Below are 19,449 nucleotides of genomic sequence, written 5' to 3'. Positions count from 1 at the left end.
CTCCTGCATGTTCAGGCCCCGATCACACAAAATCTTTTTCACTCCATCCCTCCACCTCCAATTTGGTCTCCCTCTTCTCCTTGCTGCCTCCACCTCTGACACATATATCCTCTTGGTCAATCTCTCCTCACTCATCCTCTCCATGCGCCCAAACCACTTCAAAACACCCTCCTCTGCTCTCTCAACCACGCTCTTCCCACTTCCACACATCTCTCTTACCCTTACGTTACTCACTCGATCAAACCACCTCACACCACACATTGTCCTCAAACATCTCATTTCCAGCACATCCATCCTCCTGCGCACAACTCTATCCATAGCCCACGCCTCGCAACCATACAACATTGTTGGAACCACTATTCCTTCAAACATACCCATTTTTGCTTTCCGAGATAATGTTCTCGACTTCCACACATTCTTTAGGGCCCGCAGAATTTTCGCCCCCTCCCCCACCCTATGATCCACTTCCGCTTCCATGGTTCCATCCGCTGCCAGATCCACTCCCAGATATCTAAAACACTTCACTTCCTCCAGTTTTTCTCCATTCAAACTCACCTCCCAATTGACTTGACCCTCAACCCTACTGTACCTAATAACCTTGCTCTTATTCACATTTACTCTTAACTTTCTTCTTCCACATATATATATATATATATATATATATATATATATATATATATATATATATATATATATGACTTGACCCTCAACCCTACTGTACCTAATAACCTTGCTCTTATTCACATTTACTCTTAACTTTCTTCTTCCACACACTTTACCAAACTCAGTCACCAGCTTCTGCAGTTTCTCACCTGAATCAGCCACCAGCGCTGTATCATCAGCGAACAACAACTGACTCACTTCCCAAGCTCTCTCATCCCCAACAGACTTCATACTTGCCCCTCTTTCCAAAACTCTTGCATTTACCTCCCTAACAACCCCATCATTAAACAAATTAAACAACCATGGAGACATCACACACCCCTGCCGCAAACCTACATTCACTGAGAACCAATCACTTTCCTCTCTTCCTACACGTACACATGCCTTACATCCTTGATAAACACTTTTCACTGCTTCTAACAACTTGCCTCCCACACCATATATTCTTAATACCTTCCACAGAGCATCTCTATCAACTCTATCATATGCCTTCTCCAGATCCATAAATGCTACATACAAATCCATTTGCTTTTCTAAGTATTTCTCACATACATTCTTCAAAGCAAACACCTGATCCACACATCCTCTACCACTTCTGAAACCACACTGCTCTTCCCCAATCTGATGCTCTGTACATGCCTTCACCCTCTCAATCAATACCCTCCCATATAATTTACCAGGAATACTCAACAAACTTATACCTCTGTAATTTGAGCACTCACTCTTATCCCCTTTGCCTTTGTACAATGGCACTATGCACGCATTCCGCCAATCCTCAGGCACCTCACCATGAGTCATACATACATTAAATAACCTTACCAACCAGTCAACAATACAGTCACCCCCTTTTTTAATAAATTCCACTGCAATACCATCCAAACCTGCTGCCTTGCCGGCTTTCATCTTCCGCAAAGCTTTCACTACCTCTTCTCTGTTTACCAAATCATTTTTCCTAACCCTCTCACTTTGCACACCACCTCGACCAAAACACCCTATATCTGCCACTCTATCATCAAACACATTCAACAAACCTTCAAAATACTCACTCCATCTCCTTCTCACATCACCACTACTTGTTATCACCTCCCCATTTGCGCCCTTCACTGAAGTTCCCATTTGCTCCCTTGTCTTACGCACTTTATTTACCTCCTTCCAGAACATCTTTTTATTCTCCCTAAAATTTAATGATACTCTCTCACCCCAACTCTCATTTGCCCTCTTTTTCACCTCTTGCACCTTTCTCTTGACCTCCTGTCTCTTTCTTTTATACATCTCCCACTCAATTGCATTTTTTCCCTGCAAAAATCGTCCAAATGCCTCTCACTTCTCTTTCACTAATACTCTTACTTCTTCAGTGAGGTGAGTTTGAATGGAGAAAAACTGGAGGAAGTGAAGTGTTTTAGATATCTGGGAGTGGATCTGGCAGCCAATGGAACCATGGAAGCGGAAGTGGATCATAGGGTGGGGGAGGGAGCGAAAATTCTGGGGGCCTTGAAGAATGTGTGGAAGTTGAGAACATTATCTCGGAAAGCAAAAATGGGTATGTTTGAAGGAATAGTGGTTCCAACAATGTTGTATGGTTGCGAGGCGTGGGCTATGGATAGAGTTGTGCGCAGGAGGATGGATGTGCTGGAAATGAGATGTTTGAGGACAATGTGTGGTGTGAGGTGGTTTGATCGAGTAAGTAACGTAAGGGTAAGAGAGATGTGTGGAAATAAAAAGAGCGTGGCTGAGAGAGCAGAAGAGGGTGTTTTGAAGTGGTTTGGGCACATGGAGAGGATGAGTGAGGAGAGATTGACCAAGAGGATATATGTGTCGGAGGTGGAGGGAACGAGGAGAAGAGGGAGACCAAATTGGAGGTGGAAAGATGGAGTGAAAAAGATTTTGTGTGATCGGGGCCTGAACATGCAGGAGGGTGAAAGGAGGGCAAGGAATAGAGTGAATTGGAGCGATGTGGTATACCGGGGTTGACGTGCTGTCAGTGGATTGAATCAAGGCATGTGAAGCGTCTGGGGTAAACCATGGAAAGCTGTGCAGGTATGTATATTTGCGTGTGTGGACGTATGTATATACATGTGTATGGGGGTGGGTTGGGCCATTTCCTTCGTCTGTTTCCTTTCGCTACCTCGCAAACACGGGAGACAGCGACAAAGTATAATAATAGTAATAATAATAATATATATATATATATATATATATATATATATGTATTGTTGACTGGTTGGTAAGGTTATTTAATGTATGTATGACTCATGGTGAGGTGCCTGAGGATTGGCGGAATGCGTGCATAGTGCCATTGTACAAAGGCAAAGGGGATAAGAGTGAGTGCTCAAATTACAGAGGTATAAGTTTGTTGAGTATTCCTGGCAAATTATATGGGAGGGTATTGATTGAGAGGGTGAAGGCATGTACAGAGCATCAGATTGGGGAAGAGCAGTGTGGTTTCAGAAGTGGTAGAGGATGTGTGGATCAGGTGTTTGCTTTGAAGAATGTATGTGAGAAATACTTAGAAAAGCAAATGGATTTGTATGTTGATAGAGTTGATAGAGATGCTCTGTGGAAGGTATTAAGAATATATGGTGTGGGAGGCAAGTTGTTAGAAGCAGTGAAAAGTTTTTATCGAGGATGTAAGGCATGTGTACGTGTAGGAAGAGAGGAAAGTGATTGGTTCTCAGTGAATGTAGGTTTGCGGCAGGGGTGTGTGATGTCTCCATGGTTGTTTAATTTGTTTATGGATGGGGTTGTTAGGGAGGTGAATGCAAGAGTTTTGGAAAGAGGGGCAAGTATGAAGTCTGTTGGGGATGAGAGAGCTTGGGAAGTGAGTCAGTTGTTGTTCGCTGATGATACAGCGCTGGTGGCTGATTCATGTGAGAAACTGCAGAAGCTGGTGACTGAGTTTGGTAAAGCTTGTGAAAGAAGAAAGTTAAGAGTAAATGTGAATAAGAGCAAGGTTATTAGGTACAGTAGGGTTGAGGGTCAATTCAATTGGGAGGTGAGTTTGAATGGAGAAAAACTGGAGGAAGTGAAGTGTTTTAGATATCTGGGAGTGGATCTGGCAGCGGATGGAACCATGGAAGCGGAAGTGGATCATAGGGTGGGGGAGGGGGCGAAAATTCTGGGAGCCTTGAAGAATGTGTGGAAGTCGAGAACATTATCTCGGAAAGCAAAAATGGGTATGTTTGAAGGAATAGTGGTTCCAACAATGTTGTATGGTTGCGAGGCGTGGACTATGGATAGAGTTGTGCGCAGGAGGATGGATGTGCTGGAAATGAGATGTTTGAGGACAATGTGTGGTGTGAGGTGGTTTGATCAAGTAAGTAACGTAAGGGTAAGAGAGATGTGTGGAAATAAAAAGAGCGTGGTTGAGAGAGCAGAGGAGGGTGTTTTGAAGTGGTTTGGGCACATGGAGAGAATGAGTGAGGAAAGATTGACCAAGAGGATATATGTGTCGGAGGTGAGGGAACGAGGAGAAGAGGGAGACCAAATTGGAGGTGTAAAGATGGAGTGAAAAAGATTTTGTGTGATCGGGGCCTGAACATGCAGGAGGGTGAAAGGAGGGCAAAGAATAGAGTGAATTGGAGCGATGTGGTATACCGGGGTTGACGTGCTGTCAGTGGATTGAATCAAGGCATGTGTATGGGGGTGGGTTGGGCCATTTCTTTCGTCTGTTTCCTTGTGCTATCTCGCAAACGCGGGAGACAGCGACAAAGCAAATTATAATATATATATATATATATATATATATATATATATATATGTGTGTGTGTGTGTGTGTGTGATAGAGTGTAAGAAAGTAAACTCAAGACTGATATGGGTAAAACTGAAAGTGGATGGAGAGAGATGGGTGATTATTGGTCCCTATGCACCTGGTCATAAGAAAGATCATGAGAGGCAAGTGTTTTGGGAGCAACTGAGTGAGTGAGTTAGCAGCTTTGATGCACGAGACTGGGTTATAGTGATGGGTGATTTGAATGCAAAGGTGAGTAGTGTGGCAGTTTAGGGTATAATTGGTGTACATGGGGTGTTCAGTGTTGTATATGGAAATGGTGAAGAGCTTGTAGATTTGTGTGCTGAAAAAGGACTGGTGATTGGGAATACCTGGTTTAAAAAGAGAGATATACGTAAGTATACGTATGTAAGTAGGAGAGATGGCCAGAGAGCGTTATTGGATTACATGTTAATTGATAGGTGCATGAAAGAGAGACTTTTGGACGTTAATGTGCTGAGAGGGGCAACTGGAGGATGTCCAATTATTTTCTTGTGGTGGCGAAGGTGAAAATATGTTGAGGTTTTCAGAAAAGAAGGGAGAATGTTGGGGTGAAGAGAGTGGTGAGAGTAAGTGAGCTTGGAAAGGAGACCTGTGTGAGGAAGTACCAGGAGAGATTGAGTGCAGAATGGAAAAAGGTAAGAGCAAATGACGTAAGGGGAGTGGGGGAGGAATGGGATGTCTTTAGGGAAGCGGTGATGGCCTGCGCAAAAGATGCCTGTGGCATGAGGAAGGTGGGAGTTGGGCAGATTAGAAAGGGTAGTGAGTGGTGGGATGAAGAAGTAAGATTGTTAGTGAAAGAGATGAGAGAGGCATTTGGACGATTTTTGCAGGGAAATAGTGCAAATGAGTGGAAGATGTATAAAAGAAAGAGGCAAGAGAAAGGTGCAAGAGGTGAGAAAGAGGGCATATGAGAGTTGGTGTGAGAGAGTATCAATAAATTTTAGGGAGAGTAAAAAGATTTTTTGGAAGTAGGTAAATAAAATGTGTAAAACAAGAGAACAAATGGGAACATCGGTGAAGGGGGTTAATGGGGAGGTAATAACAAGTAGTGGTGAAGTGGGAGGGAGATGGAATGAATATTTGGAAGGTTTGTTGAATGTGTTTGATGATAGAGTGGCAGATATAGGGTGTTTTGGTTGAGGTGGTTTGCGAAGTGAGAGGGTCAGGGAGAATGATTAGGTAAACAGAGAAGAGGTACTGAAAGCTTTGTGGAAGATGAAAGCCGGCAAGGTGGCGTGTTTGGGTAGTATTGCTGTGGAATTTATTAAAAAGGGGGAGACTGTGTTGTTGACTGGTTGGTGAGGATATTCAGTGTAAGTATGGTTCATGGTGAAGTGCCTGAGGATTGGCGGTATGCATGTATAGTGCCATTGTACAAATGCAAAGGGGATAAGAGTGAGTGTTCAAATTACAGAGGTATAAGTTTGTTGAGTATTCCTGGGAAATTATATGGGAGAGTATTGATTGAGAGGGTCAAGGCATGGACAAAGCATCAGATTAGGGAAGAGCAGTGGCTTCAGAAGTGGTAGAGGATGTGTGGATCAGATGTTTGCTTTGAAGAATGTAATTGAGAAATACTTAGAAAAACAGATGGATTTGTATGTAGCTTTTATGGATCTTGAGAAGGTATATGATAGAGTTGATAGAGATGCTCTGTGGAAGGTATTAAGAGTATATGGTGTGGGAGATAAGTTGCTAGAAGCAGTGAAAAGTTTTTATTGAGGATGTAAGGCATATGTACGTGTAGGAAGAGAGGAAAGTAACTGGTTACAGTGAATGTTGGTTTGAGGCAGGGGTGTGTGATGTCTCCATGGTTGCTTAATTTATTTATGGATGGGGTTGTTAGGGTGGTGAATGCAAGAGTTCTGGAGAGAGGGGCAAGTATGCAGTCTGCTGTGGATGAGAGGGCTTGGTAAGCGAGTCAGTTTTTCACTGATGATACAGAATTGGTGGCTGATTTGGGTGAGAAACTGCAGAAGTTGGTGACTGAGTTTGGTAAAGTGTTAGAAAGAAGAAAGCTGAGAGTAAATGTGAATAAGAGCAAGGTTATTATGTTCAGTAGGGTTAAGGGACAAGTCAATGGGGTGGTAAGTTTGAATGGAGAAAAACTGGAGGAAGTGAAGTGCTTTAGACATCTGGGAGTGGATCTGGCAGCAGATGGAGCCATGGAAGAGGAAGTGAGTCACAGGGTGGGGGAGGGCCCGAAAGTTCTGGGAGTGTTGAAGAATGTGTGGAAGGCAAGAATGTTATCGTAGAGAGCAAAAATGGGTATGTTTGAAAGAATAGTGGTTCCAACAATGTTATATGGATGTGAGGCATGGGCTATAGATAGGGTTGTCCGGAGGAGGGTGGATGTGTTGGAAATGAAATGTTTGAGGACAATATGTGTTGTGAGGTGGTTTGATTGTGTGGTAATAAAATAGTGTGGTTGAGAGAGCAGAGGAGGGTGTATTGAAATGGTTTGGTCACATGGAGAGAATGAGTGAGGAAAGATTGACAAAGATGATATATGTGTCGGAGGTGGAGGTAATGAGGAGAAGTGGGAGACCAAAATGGAGGTGGAAGGAAGGACTGAAAAAGATTTTGAGCGATCAGGGCCTGAACATACAGGAGGGTGAAAGGTGTGCAAGCAACAGAGTGAATTGGAACGATGTGGTATACTGGGGTGGATATGCTGTCATTGGATTGAACCAGGGCATGTGAAGCATGTGGGATAAACCATGGAAGGTTTTGTGGGGCCTGGATGTGGAAAGAGAGCTGTGGTTTCAGTGCATTACACATGACAGCTAAAGACTGAGTGTGAACAAATGTGGCCTTTGTCTTTTCCTAGCGCTACCTCACATGCACACGAGGGGAGGGGGTGCCATTTCATGTGTACCTGGGTGGTGGCAGTAATGGATGAAGTTAGCATGTATGAATATGTACAGATGTATATATGTATATTATATGTTGAAATGTATAGATATGCATATGTGCATGTGTGGGTGTTTATGTATATACATGTGTATGTGGGTGGGTTGGGCCGTTCTTTCATCTGTTTTCTTGTGCTACCTCGCTAACACAGGAGACAGCGACAAAGTATAATAAAATAAAATGATAGATAATATGTATATATACATGTATATACGAGTGGATGGGCCATTCTTCGTCTGTTTCATAATGCTACCTCGCTTGATGCAGGAAACAACGATTAAGTATAAGAAAATAGAATAAATAATATTATCATTGTTTAATCATAAGTGCTGCAGATGGTAAAATGCCATCCATTATCTTGAGTGTGGATATTTGAATCCATGGTTGATAATCCCACAGTAAGCAAGAGACCTCTGTATAATTGTCACTCAACCTTATGTAATGTAATGCTATTGGGCAAAAGAAGATAAACTACCAGTAGGAATGGAGGCTGGGATATCATCTATTTGCTTAAAAATCAGAACATTTCCAAATAATAAAAAAATAGATCATAGGAAACAATGAAATGTGCATTATTTAGACATATTGATAATATTATTATTTTCATTATCTGTCTTTTACTTCTTTAAAGTGTTATATACACAATTCATGCCATACATATATAAAATTAATTACTAGGTAGACTTTGGAAATGAGAATTACTTAGTGCCTAAGAAGGCCAAAGTAAAACCTAATGTAGACTAACCTTTCTCCTCCAGCTTCATCCTCTGCCCGTAAGGCAAAGTAGAAAATCAGGTCATTGATAAGATATACTTCCACTGTGATGTTAACATTTTCTCCAGCTTCACTGATGATTTGGTAGTCACTTATGTTAACCAGAGTTTCATTGGGTGCACTGTTAAAGAGTGTCTCTGCGAGGTCAATCCTGCTGTTAGTCATACGAAGCACATAGTTTGACACTGGAATAGTAGAAATACCATTATAGCAATTACCATTTCAAAATGTGCTAATTCTCACTTCAATAAAGAACTGAAGTAGTTGTTGAAAGGTAATGATTCTCCCATCAAAAGATTTTTATTATTGTCCCCTTCATTGCCATATATGTATGGACTTATCAAAACACATAAGACAGACTTTCCAGGAAGACCCATAGTGAGTTCAGTTTGCTCGATGACATATGAATTATCATAATGGTTAGTTTATCTATCAAGATCTTTGGCTGGTAATATATCAGATTCTAATATCAAGAACAATGTATATTTAGTTAACAAGCTTAATGATATCAGTGTTAATTTTGATTTCAAACTGGTAAGTTTTAATGGTTCATCCTTGTTCACAAAAGTTCCAGTTAAGACCTCTTAGAATATTTAGTTGTCTTGGATATTCTTGATTTACATGTTTCACATTCTGTATTTATTGAATTGATGAATTGTATATAAAAGACTGTATTTCAATTTAATTGAGAATCCTTTGCTCAGAAATTTGGTATGGTGATGGGTAACACTCTTTCACCATTATTAAGTAATCTTTACATGGAATTCTTGGAAACAAAATTACTAAGGGATATCTTACCCTCTAAGGCAATTTCGTTTAGGTATGTAGATGATGTTCTTTGTGTTTGGGCAACAAATGAAAATTTACAAACATTTCTCCCTTCACTTAACAATTCAGTACCTTCTATCAAATTTACCAAGGAAGTGGAAAATAATTATGTTATCATTTCTAGATTGCATGATCCATATGGATAGAAACATGTTTAAGTTCAGCATATATAGAAAACTCACCATTGTTTGTTCTTAGATTCATTATTACTCATCTCAACATGACAAAGTTAAACTATCATAATTCCAGTCAATGTCCCTTGGGGTATATGCAGTTCAGAATTTATTGATGATGAGTTTGAGGAGATATATTCTAAGCAATCCAAGTTAAAGTATCCTAAACCTTTCACTGATAAATCTCTTTAAGTTGACAAAGAAATCAGTTTATAGAGTTAAACCCAAACCTCCCCTTGATACCAAGAATCTTTTAGTTCTCCCTTTTAGGGATGATTTTACATTACTTCCAGGTTGCTTAAATCCTTTAATGTAAATGTAGCCTTTAGCAATAACAATACTATAAAGAATATCTTTCCAGAAAATTCTGTGGGCTGTGTTTACAGAATCCCTTGTAAAAGCTGTAATATGTTTTATATTGGGTTTTGTTTAATAATGTTAATAATCATGACCATTGTAATGACTGGAGTAACACTAATTCAGTTATTACTTGTAACTCCTTTATTATGAGAAATATCATTAAACCTTGTGTTATTACAAACACACAGAATTGTAAGATTGATATTAGTGAAGGTCTGTACAGACTGGATAGCTTTGTTGTAGGGAAAATTTGTAAACAGTTCCCTTTCCCGTCCATATAATTAAATTTTATGACAGGCATGATGTCAGACCTGAACACCATCAACATGAAAACCACCATCCGGTAACGCTTACTTCCCAGTAGCATCTTAGCTATGTCTCTTTCTTGTACAACAAGTGACTGTTGTACACCCTCTGTCTCGTTCTTGTACCTCCCCTGATGATATGATCATTACATGAAAGTGCACTAAGGAACTTAGCATGTTTCATTTTACTTATGGTTATCAGCATATACAAGATCACATGCACCACTTTGACCGACCTATTGGAGGGGGTAGCGATGGTGTTTCCTGTGGGGTGGCATTGCGCCAGGAATGGATGAAGGCAAGCAAGTATGAAATTATACATGTGTATATATGTATATGTCTGTGGATGTATATACATGTATATGTTAAGATGTCTATGTGCATGTATGGGTGTTTATATGTATATATGTGTGTATGGGCCATTCTTCATCTGTTTCCTGGCACTACCTTGCTGATGTAGGAAACAGCGAGCAAGTATAATGATATATATTAAATAATATATATAATGTATTATATTTAATTTATATTTAATTATTTTACTTTGTCGCTGTCTCCCACGTTAGCGAGGTAGCACAAGGAAGCAGACGAAAGAATGCCCAAACCCACCCACATACACATGTATATACATACACGTCCACACACGCAAATATACATACCCATACATCTCAACATATACATATATATACACACACAGACATATACATATATACACAGGTACATAATTCATACTATATGCCTTTATTCATTCCCAACGCCACCCCGCCACACATGACATAGCAACCTCCTCCCCCTACATGTGCATGAAGTAGCGCTAGGAAAAGACAACAAAGGCCACATTCGTTCACACTCAGTCTCTAGCTGTCATGTATAATGCACCGAAACCACAGCTCCCTTTCCACATCCAGGCCCAACAGAACTTTCCATGGTTTATCCCAGACGCTTCACATGCCCTGGTTCAATCCATCGACAGCACGTTGACCCCAGTATATCACATCGTTCCAATTCACTCTATTCCTTGCACGCCCTTCACTCTCCTGCATGTTCCGGCCCCGATCACTCAAAATCTTTCTCTTTCCATCTTTCCACCTCCAATTTGGTCTCCCACTTCTCTCATTCCCTCCACCTCTGACACATATATCCTCTTGGTCAATCTTTCCTTACTCATTCTCTCCATGTGACTAAACCATTTCAAAACACCCTCTTCTGCCCTCTCAACCACACTCTTTTTATTACCACACATCTCTCATACCCTATTATTATTTACTCGATCCAACCCCCTCACACCACATATTGTCCTCAAACATCTCATTTCCAGCACATCCACCCTCCTCTACACAACTCTATCTATAGTCCACACCTCGCAACCATATAACATTGTTGGAACCACTATTCCTTCAAACATACCCATTTTTGCTTTCCGAGATAATGTTCTCGACATACATTCTTCAACGCTCCCAGAACTTTCGCCCCATCCCCCACCCTATGATTCACTTCTGCTTCCATGGTTCCATCCGCTGCCAAATCCACTCCCAGATATCTAAAACACACTTCCTCTAGTTTTTCTCCATTCAAACTTACCTCCCAAAACTGAGGTATGGGTCAAAAGGTTTCTGAGAAAAAAAATTCACAGTACCAGGAAAGAGAACAATGGGTCATAGGTACTGCCTCCTGACTCTCATGTAACATTAAGCTCATCACAGAAAGATGACATTTATGTTTAATCAACTTCAACTGCGTCAGATTCCATGCCTTGCTCTTCAATTATGTAATCATCTATGGCTCTCTTAGTCTACATGAACATTTTGGGACTGAAAACATTCAAATATTTTTGGTAAGCATAGTACACTTTGTCTTCATTTTACAAGCAAGTCACAATCCATGGTATTGCTTTTGCTAAGTGAAGTACAATGAGTGAAATATATTTAACCAATGAAATCTATGTGTTAAGGGGGTTCTGAAACTCAAGAATTATGAAATATGCAGGAAGTGAATGCAGTAATGACACTTTTAAGGCAAACTTATAGAAGAAAATAGAACAGTTCTTAATGAATGCAAGATTAACACCTATGAAATGTACAAGGCAGACTGGGATAATGGTATCATCAAATGAGTGATATATGCTGCAAGTGCTATTTACTAACCCTACCTCATACCAAAATCATGTTGCAGGAACTTGGAGGTAGGTATGTCTTCTGTGAAAGATGTGCTGTACTGATTAGAAAAGAAATGAAAATTTTTAGAACACAAAAATTCTCACATCAGTTTATATACTGTAAATTTTATAATCTTCTAATCAATCAGCTGCTAATCTTTCACATACCATTACCAACATCCAAATCATCCCCAGGAGCAGTCCAGCTCAAACTGATATTGTACATGTTTGAGAGGGTGTCCATCGTTGTATCATCTAAGAGAACAACACGGAGATCTCTCACAGCAGCTGGGGGTTGATTATCTGTCTCTGGTACCTCAGTTACCTATAAGAAATGAAAGAAATGTAAATATCTTAAGAGCAGCCTTAAATACTTTACACAATAGTTAAACTGTGCACTTAGTGTCAAATTTTTATAATGATGCATGAATACTACATTATTATTATTTATAACTTATTTAGTATACTTTGTTGCTGTCTCCCACGTTAGCGAGGAAATGCAAGGAAACAGACGAAAGAATGGCCCAACCCACCCACATACACATGCATATACATACACGTCCACACACGCACATATACATACCTATGCATTTTGTGTACATATATATACATACACAGACATATACATATATACAAATGCACATAATTCATACTTGCTGCCTTTATTCATTCCTGTCACCACCCCAACACACATGAAATGACAAACCCCTCCCCCCCACACGTGTGTGAGGTAGCGCTAGGAAAAGACAACAATGGCCACATTCCTTCACACTCAGTCTCTAGCTGTCATGTATAATGCACCAAAACCACAGCTCCCTTTCCACATCCAGGCCCCGGAAAACTTTCCCCAGACGCTTCACATGCCCTGGTTCAATCCATTGAGAGCACGTCGACCCCGGTACACCACATCGTTCCAATTCACTCTATTCCTTGCATGCCTTTCACCTCCCTGCATGTTCAGGCTCCGATCGCTCAAAATCTTTTTCACTCCATCCTTCCACCTCAAATTTGGTCTCCCACTTCTCGTTCCCTCCACCTCTGACACATATATCCTCTTCGTGAATCTTTCCTCTCATTCTCTCCACGTGACCAAACCATTTCAATACACCCTCTACTGCTCTCTCAACCACACTATTCTTATTACCACACATCTCTCTTACCCTTTCATTACTTACTCGATCAAACCACCTCACACCTTATATTGTCCTCAAACATCTCATTTCCAACACATCCACCCTCCTCTGCACAATCCTATCTACAGCCCATGCCTCGCAACCATATAACATTGTTGGAACCACTATTCCTTCAAACATACCCATTTTTGGTTTCTGAGATAATGTTCTCGCCCACCACACATTCTTCAATGCTCCCAGAACTTTCAGCCCCTCCCCCACCCTGTGACTCACTTCCTCTTCCATGGTTCCATCCGCTGCCAAATCCACTCCCAGATATCTAAACATTTCACTTCCTCCAGTTTTTCTCCATTAAAACTTACCTCCCAACTGACTTGTCCCTCCACTCTACTGTACCTAATAACCTTGCTCTTATTCACATTTACTCTCAGCTTTTTTCTTTCACACACTTTACCAAAATCAGTCACCAGCTTCTGCAGTTTCTCACCCGAATCAGCCATCAGTGCTTTATCATCAGCAAACAACTGACTCACCTCCCAAGCTCTCTCATCCACAACAGAATGCATACTTGTCCCTCTTTTCAAAAGTCTTGTATTCATCTCCCTAGCAACCCCATCCATAAACAAATTAAACAACCATGGAGACATCATGCACCCCTGCCACAGACTGACGTTCACTGAGAACCAATCTCTTTCCTCTCTTCCTATTCGTACACATGCCTTACATCCTCGATAAAAACTCTTCACTGCTTCTAACAACTTGCCTCCCACACCAATACTCTTGATACCTTCCACAGGGCATCTCTATCAACTCTATCACATGCCTTCTCCAGATCCATAAATCCTCTCATCCACAGCAGAATGCATACTTGTCCCTCTTTTCAAAAGTCTTGCATTCATCTCCCTAGCAACCCCATCCATAAACAAATTAAACAACCATGGAGACATCATGCACCCCTGCCGCAGACTGACATTCACTGAGAACCAATCTCTTTCCTCTCTTCCTATTTGTACACATGCCTTACATCCTCGATAAAAACTTTTCACTGCTTCCAGCAACTTGCCTCCCACACCATATACTCTTGATACCTTCTACAGGGCATCTCTATCAACTCTATCACATGCCTTCTCCAGATCCATAAATGCTACATATAATCCATTTGTTTTTCTAAGTATTTCTCACATACATTCTTCAAAGCAAACACCTGATCCACACATCCTCTACCACTTCTGAAACCACACTGCTCTTCCCCAATCTGATGCTCTGTACATTATTATTACCTTTCATTCAAGTTCAGTATTTTCCACATGAGCAAGACAGGATCAGGAACCAATGACTGAGCCTCAGAGGAAAAATCCTTCCTCAGCTTCTTCATTTTTCCTTCTTTTGTAAAGTTATACAGTAAATGCCAAGAAAGTTTGTGATGTATCAGTCATGCTATATTGTCACAGACATTTTCATGTAAATTAGGGGTTACAAACCTCAGGCCAAAAACTCACAAAATGATACTCAGAATATGGAAATAACATACAAAATAATGCTCAAAACATTATCTAAGCAATGAAAATAATACACAGTTTATACAGAAAATAATTAGACAGGTGTCTACTTATCTATCACACCCACATTTCTTTAGGATTCTGGGATAGGTGAAGGAAGCTTTTTTCTTTAGGTTTATTCCTATATTCTTTCTGGATATGTAGATAATCATTAGTTTATGCATTAGGTCGGAACGTACTGAAGAGAACTGTTAGATTTGTATAGAAAAAATATATGAGGTACAATTTACAATATCATTCAATAAGAAAATGATGAATCTTTTTGTCTGAAACACGACTCACTCTCCTCACACCTGAATTCTTGACCTTTTTTTTTAATATATCGTGACTAACATGGCATGGACAAAACATGCTCCAAACAGGACCATCTTGGGTGAAAAAAAAAGAAAGAAAAGGATATTAATCTGGGTTCTACAGGCATTTGTAGACCTGACTCTTAAAGGGAGAAAGGTTGTATGAAGAGGGAAAGACGAAAAAGAAAGAGAATTTGCACAGGTTAGCTGCTCGAGGGAACAAGGAGGCATCGTAACAGCCAATCTTCATGTAGCCAAACTTCATGCAGAAACTGTAGGGAGCAGCAGCCAAACGTGCCACAGGTCCAAACCCTGGGGTGGGAACACATGCGCACAGCTCATAAGAACAATAGCCAAAATAATACTTATAGAATAGTGAGGGATTAGCAACATAGCAATGTATGGAATGGAAAGTTGTTGAGATGCAATGCCAAGAGAATTAAAAGAGATGAAAGGCTTTTGATTCCACTGTAGTTAGCAGTTAGATGATAACCCATTTCAGATGTGTGAGCAATATTCCACTCATGGGTGAATAAAACCCATATAGATATGAAACAGCTGTTCACAAGAAAAAATATGATAATACAACACTCCAAAGTTTTGGGAAGCAGGCCTTGTGATTTTAATTACATTGAGTTTCCAGGATAGAGTGGAAAATATTGTTATGCCCAACATCTCTTTGTTCTTATAGGATTGAATTGTGGTATATTAAAACTGAACAAAGGGAAATGAATCGTTCTAAATAGAAATATAGGGTGAAATTGCATTTTAGCACAACCAAATTTAATAAGGTTACTGCCTCCCCACTTGAATATGCTGCACAAGTCTAAACCAAGAGAGGATATATGAACAGTACATGAAAGAGTGTGAGTGTTACAAGAAATAAGGGAGGAAAAAAGAGCTAAGGTAAGTAAAGTGCCATCAACAGCATAAGAGTGAATAGGGTTAGACATAGAAGAGAGATCATTTATTGAAATAAGAGAGTAGGCAATAGAAGACAGCCCTGAGGAAAACTGTTATTGATGGAATAGAAGGGGGAAGGCACTCCACTGAAATCCCCTGCAATGGAGCAGCCAGAGTAGAAAGATATACATTAGATAACTAAGAAAGGGACTATAAAAGGCAAAGATTCATGCCACATCCTGTCAAATGCTTTAGAGATGTCAAGGGCTTCACTAAAGTTTCATCAAAAACCCAGAGAGAAGAGGACCAGAGGTGAGTCATAACCACCTGTAGAACTAGCTGGACAGAACTGCTAGGTCAAGCAGTGGGGCAATATTTGGAAGGGTTAAAATGGTCTCCTTTCTTAGGGATGGGCTGCACCAAGGTGTGCTTCCAAGTGGAAGGAAAAATTTGGTTTTAAGATAAAAATGAAACCGGCAAGCCAGAACTGGCATTAGCTCAGAGGCATACTCTTTTAGAAGTTGAGGAGGTATGCTATCTAAACCATATGCTTTGTCCATCTGGGGCTGGAAGAGTGCTTGGAAGGCCCTGCACAATGAGAATAGAGGAAATTGCACTGGTCTAATGCAAGGAAGTGAGGCAGAGATGAATCATCCAAAGCTGAGTTAGAGGAAAATAGGGGGACTGAAAGTAGCAGATTTATCAAATGGAGAGTTAGGAACAGATCGATCAGGTCAGAAGAGAGCAAGAAAGGTTGAATTACAGAAGTTGTTGAGATATTTTTGGTCAAGGACAAAAAGATGTTAGTAGATGAAGTGATAAAGTCAGCACATTTACTTTTCATGACTTTGTGAAGAGCAGCTTTTCAATGATTCTGACAAGAAATAAGATTAAAACTGGTTTTAGGGAAGGAAACAGTTTAATGGTCCAGTTTGCAACATGTACCAGAGAAGGAGCAATCAAACCATGATTGATGAAAAAAGATTTAGAATATAGGTTACAGGACTCTGTCCTAACAAAATAACCTATGCTTTGCATTCAGCACAATAGGAGGCACCCTAACCAGAGATATAGTACCAATCCCAGGGAAATTCAAGAAGAGTCAAGCAGGGATAACCCCTTTTGAGCTCCCCTATTTTTTTTTTTCTTGGGGCGGGGTGATGGGTATGCCCAATTATGATTAACAAAAGTAACATTGTGTTCTGAGGACCTGTTGAATGATTAGCAAGGATTTTCACTGCATGTATGAATGATGAGATGCCTGAGGATTGGTGGAATGCACGTATAGTGTCACTGTATATAAAGGTGAGAGTTCAAACTACAGAGGTATAAGTTTGTTGAAAAGTATGGTTTCAGAAGTGGTAGAGGATGAGTGGATCAGTTATGTGATTTAAAGACTACTTCAAGAAATAGGATTTTATGTGACATTTATGGATCTGGAGGAACATGATAGGGTTGATATAGATGCTTTGTGAAAGGTCTAAGGAATATATGGTGTGACAGGAAAGATGCCAGAAGGTGTCAGAAGTTTCTATCAAGGTTATATGAATTGGAAGAAAGGAGAGTGAATAGATCCAAGTGAAGGTTGGTCTGTGACACAGGTGTGTGATGTCACCATGGCTATTTAAGTTGTTTATGGATGGAGTGGTAAGGGATGTAAATGCAAGAGTCTTGGAAAGAGGGGAGAGTATGCAGTCTGTAGGGGGTGAGGGGACGTGGAAAATGAGTCGGTTGTTGTTTGCTGACGATACAGTACTAGTGGTAGATTTGAGAGAGAAATTATAGAAGTTGGTAGCTGAGTTTGAAAGTGTGGGAAAGGAGGAAGTTGAAAATAAATGTGAATAAAAGTATGGCAAGTAGGTTTAGCAAGGCTGAGAGACGGATAAGATAGGGTGTGAGTTTGAATGGGAAAAACTGAAGAAAGTGAAGTGTTTTATATATATATATATATATATATATATATATATATATATATATATATATATATATATATATTATCCCTGGGGATAGGGGATTAAGAATACTTCCCACGTATTCCCTGCGTGTCGTAGAAGGCGACTAAAAGGGGAGGGAGCGGGGGGCTGGAAATCCTCCCCTCTCTTTTTTTTTTTAATTTTCCAAAAGAAGGAACAGAGGGGGCCAGGTGAGGATATTCCAAAAAAGGCCCAGTCCTCTGTTCTTAACGCTACCTCGCCAACGCGGGAAATGGCAAATAGTTTAAAAGAAAGAAGATATATATATATATATATATATATATATATATATATATATATATATATATATATATATATATATATATATATCTTTTTCAAACTATTCGCCATTTCCGCATTAGCGAGGTAGCGTTAAGAACAGAGGACTGGGCCTTTGAGGGAATACCCTCACCTGGCCCAATTCTCTGTTCCTTCTTTTGGAAAATTAAAAAAAAACGAGAGGGGAGGATTTCCAGCCCCCCGCTTGCTCCCCTTTTAGTCGCCTTCTACGACACGCAGGGAATACGTGGGAAGTATTCTTTCTCCCCTATCCCCAGGGATATATATATATATATATATATATATATATATATATATATATATATATATTTTTTTTTTTTTTTTTTTTTATACTTTGTTGCTGTCTCCCGCGTTTGCGAGGTAGCGCAAGGAAACAGACGAAAGAAATGGCCCAACCCCCCCCCCATACACATGTATATACATACGTCCACACACGCAAATATACATACCTACACAGCTTTCCATGGTTTACCCCAGACGCTTCACATGCCTTGATTCAATCCACTGACAGCACGTCAACCCCGGTATACCACATCGCTCCAATTCACTCTATTCCTTGCCCTCCTTTCACCCTCCTGCATGTTCAGGCCCCGATCACACAAAATCTTTTTCACTCCATCTTTCCACCTCCAATTTGGTCTCCCTCTTCTCCTCGTTCCCTCCACCTCCGACACATATATCCTCTTGGTCAATCTTTCCTCACTCATTCTCTCCATGTGCCCAAACCACTTCAAAACACCCTCTTCTGCTCTCTCAACCACGCTCTTTTTATTTCCACACATCTCTCTTACCCTTACGTTACTCACTCGATCAAACCACCTCACACCACACATTGTCCTCAAACATCTCATTTCCAGCACATCCATCCTCCTGCGCACAACTGTATCCATAGCCCACGCCTCGCAACCATACAACATTGTTGGAACCACTATTCCTTCAAACATACCCATTTTTGCTTTCCGAGATAATGTTCTCGACTTCCACACATTCTTCAGGGCCCCCAGAATTTTCGCCCCCTCCCCCACCCTATGATCCACTTCCGCTTCCATGGTTCCATCCGCTGCCAGATCCACTCCCAGATATCTAAAACACTTCACTTCCTCCAGTTTTTCTCCATTCAAACTCACCTCCCAATTGACTTGACCCTCAACCCTACTGTACCTAATAACCTTGCTCTTATATATATGTATATATATGTATATTATCCCTGGGGATAGGGGTGAAAGAATACTTCCCACGCATTCCTCACGTGTCGTAGAAGGCGACTAGAGGGGACGGGAGCGGTGGCCAGAAATCCTCCCCTCGTATTTTTTAACTTTCTAAAATGGGAAACAGAAGAAGGAGTCACGCG

The 19,449-nt window shown here is 40.5% G+C and overlaps 2 protein-coding genes across 4 annotated transcripts in view; one reads left to right on the top strand and one right to left on the bottom strand.

Annotated features, from left to right (window-relative positions):
• Positions 1-19,449, top strand: part of pch2 (pachytene checkpoint 2 protein) — a 429,043-nt gene that overhangs the window by 18,143 nt on the left and 391,451 nt on the right. The window lies entirely within an intron of this gene.
• LOC139754612 (calcium-activated chloride channel regulator 1-like) overlaps positions 1-19,449 on the bottom strand; it is a 237,715-nt gene that overhangs the window by 3,911 nt on the left and 214,355 nt on the right. For both annotated transcript variants that reach the window (XM_071672059.1, XM_071672060.1), the window contains exons 18-19: positions 12,106-12,262; positions 8,091-8,304 (exon numbers count right to left, since the gene is read on the bottom strand). In XM_071672059.1, the coding sequence (XP_071528160.1) occupies positions 8,091-8,304; positions 12,106-12,262 (371 nt within the window). The remainder of the gene's footprint in view (positions 1-8,090; positions 8,305-12,105; positions 12,263-19,449) is intronic.

This window comes from Panulirus ornatus, chromosome 17 (genome assembly GCF_036320965.1).
Source record: "Panulirus ornatus isolate Po-2019 chromosome 17, ASM3632096v1, whole genome shotgun sequence".
In the NCBI taxonomy this organism is placed as follows: domain Eukaryota; kingdom Metazoa; phylum Arthropoda; class Malacostraca; order Decapoda; family Palinuridae; genus Panulirus; species Panulirus ornatus.
This window is presented reverse-complemented; position numbering and strand designations above follow the sequence as displayed.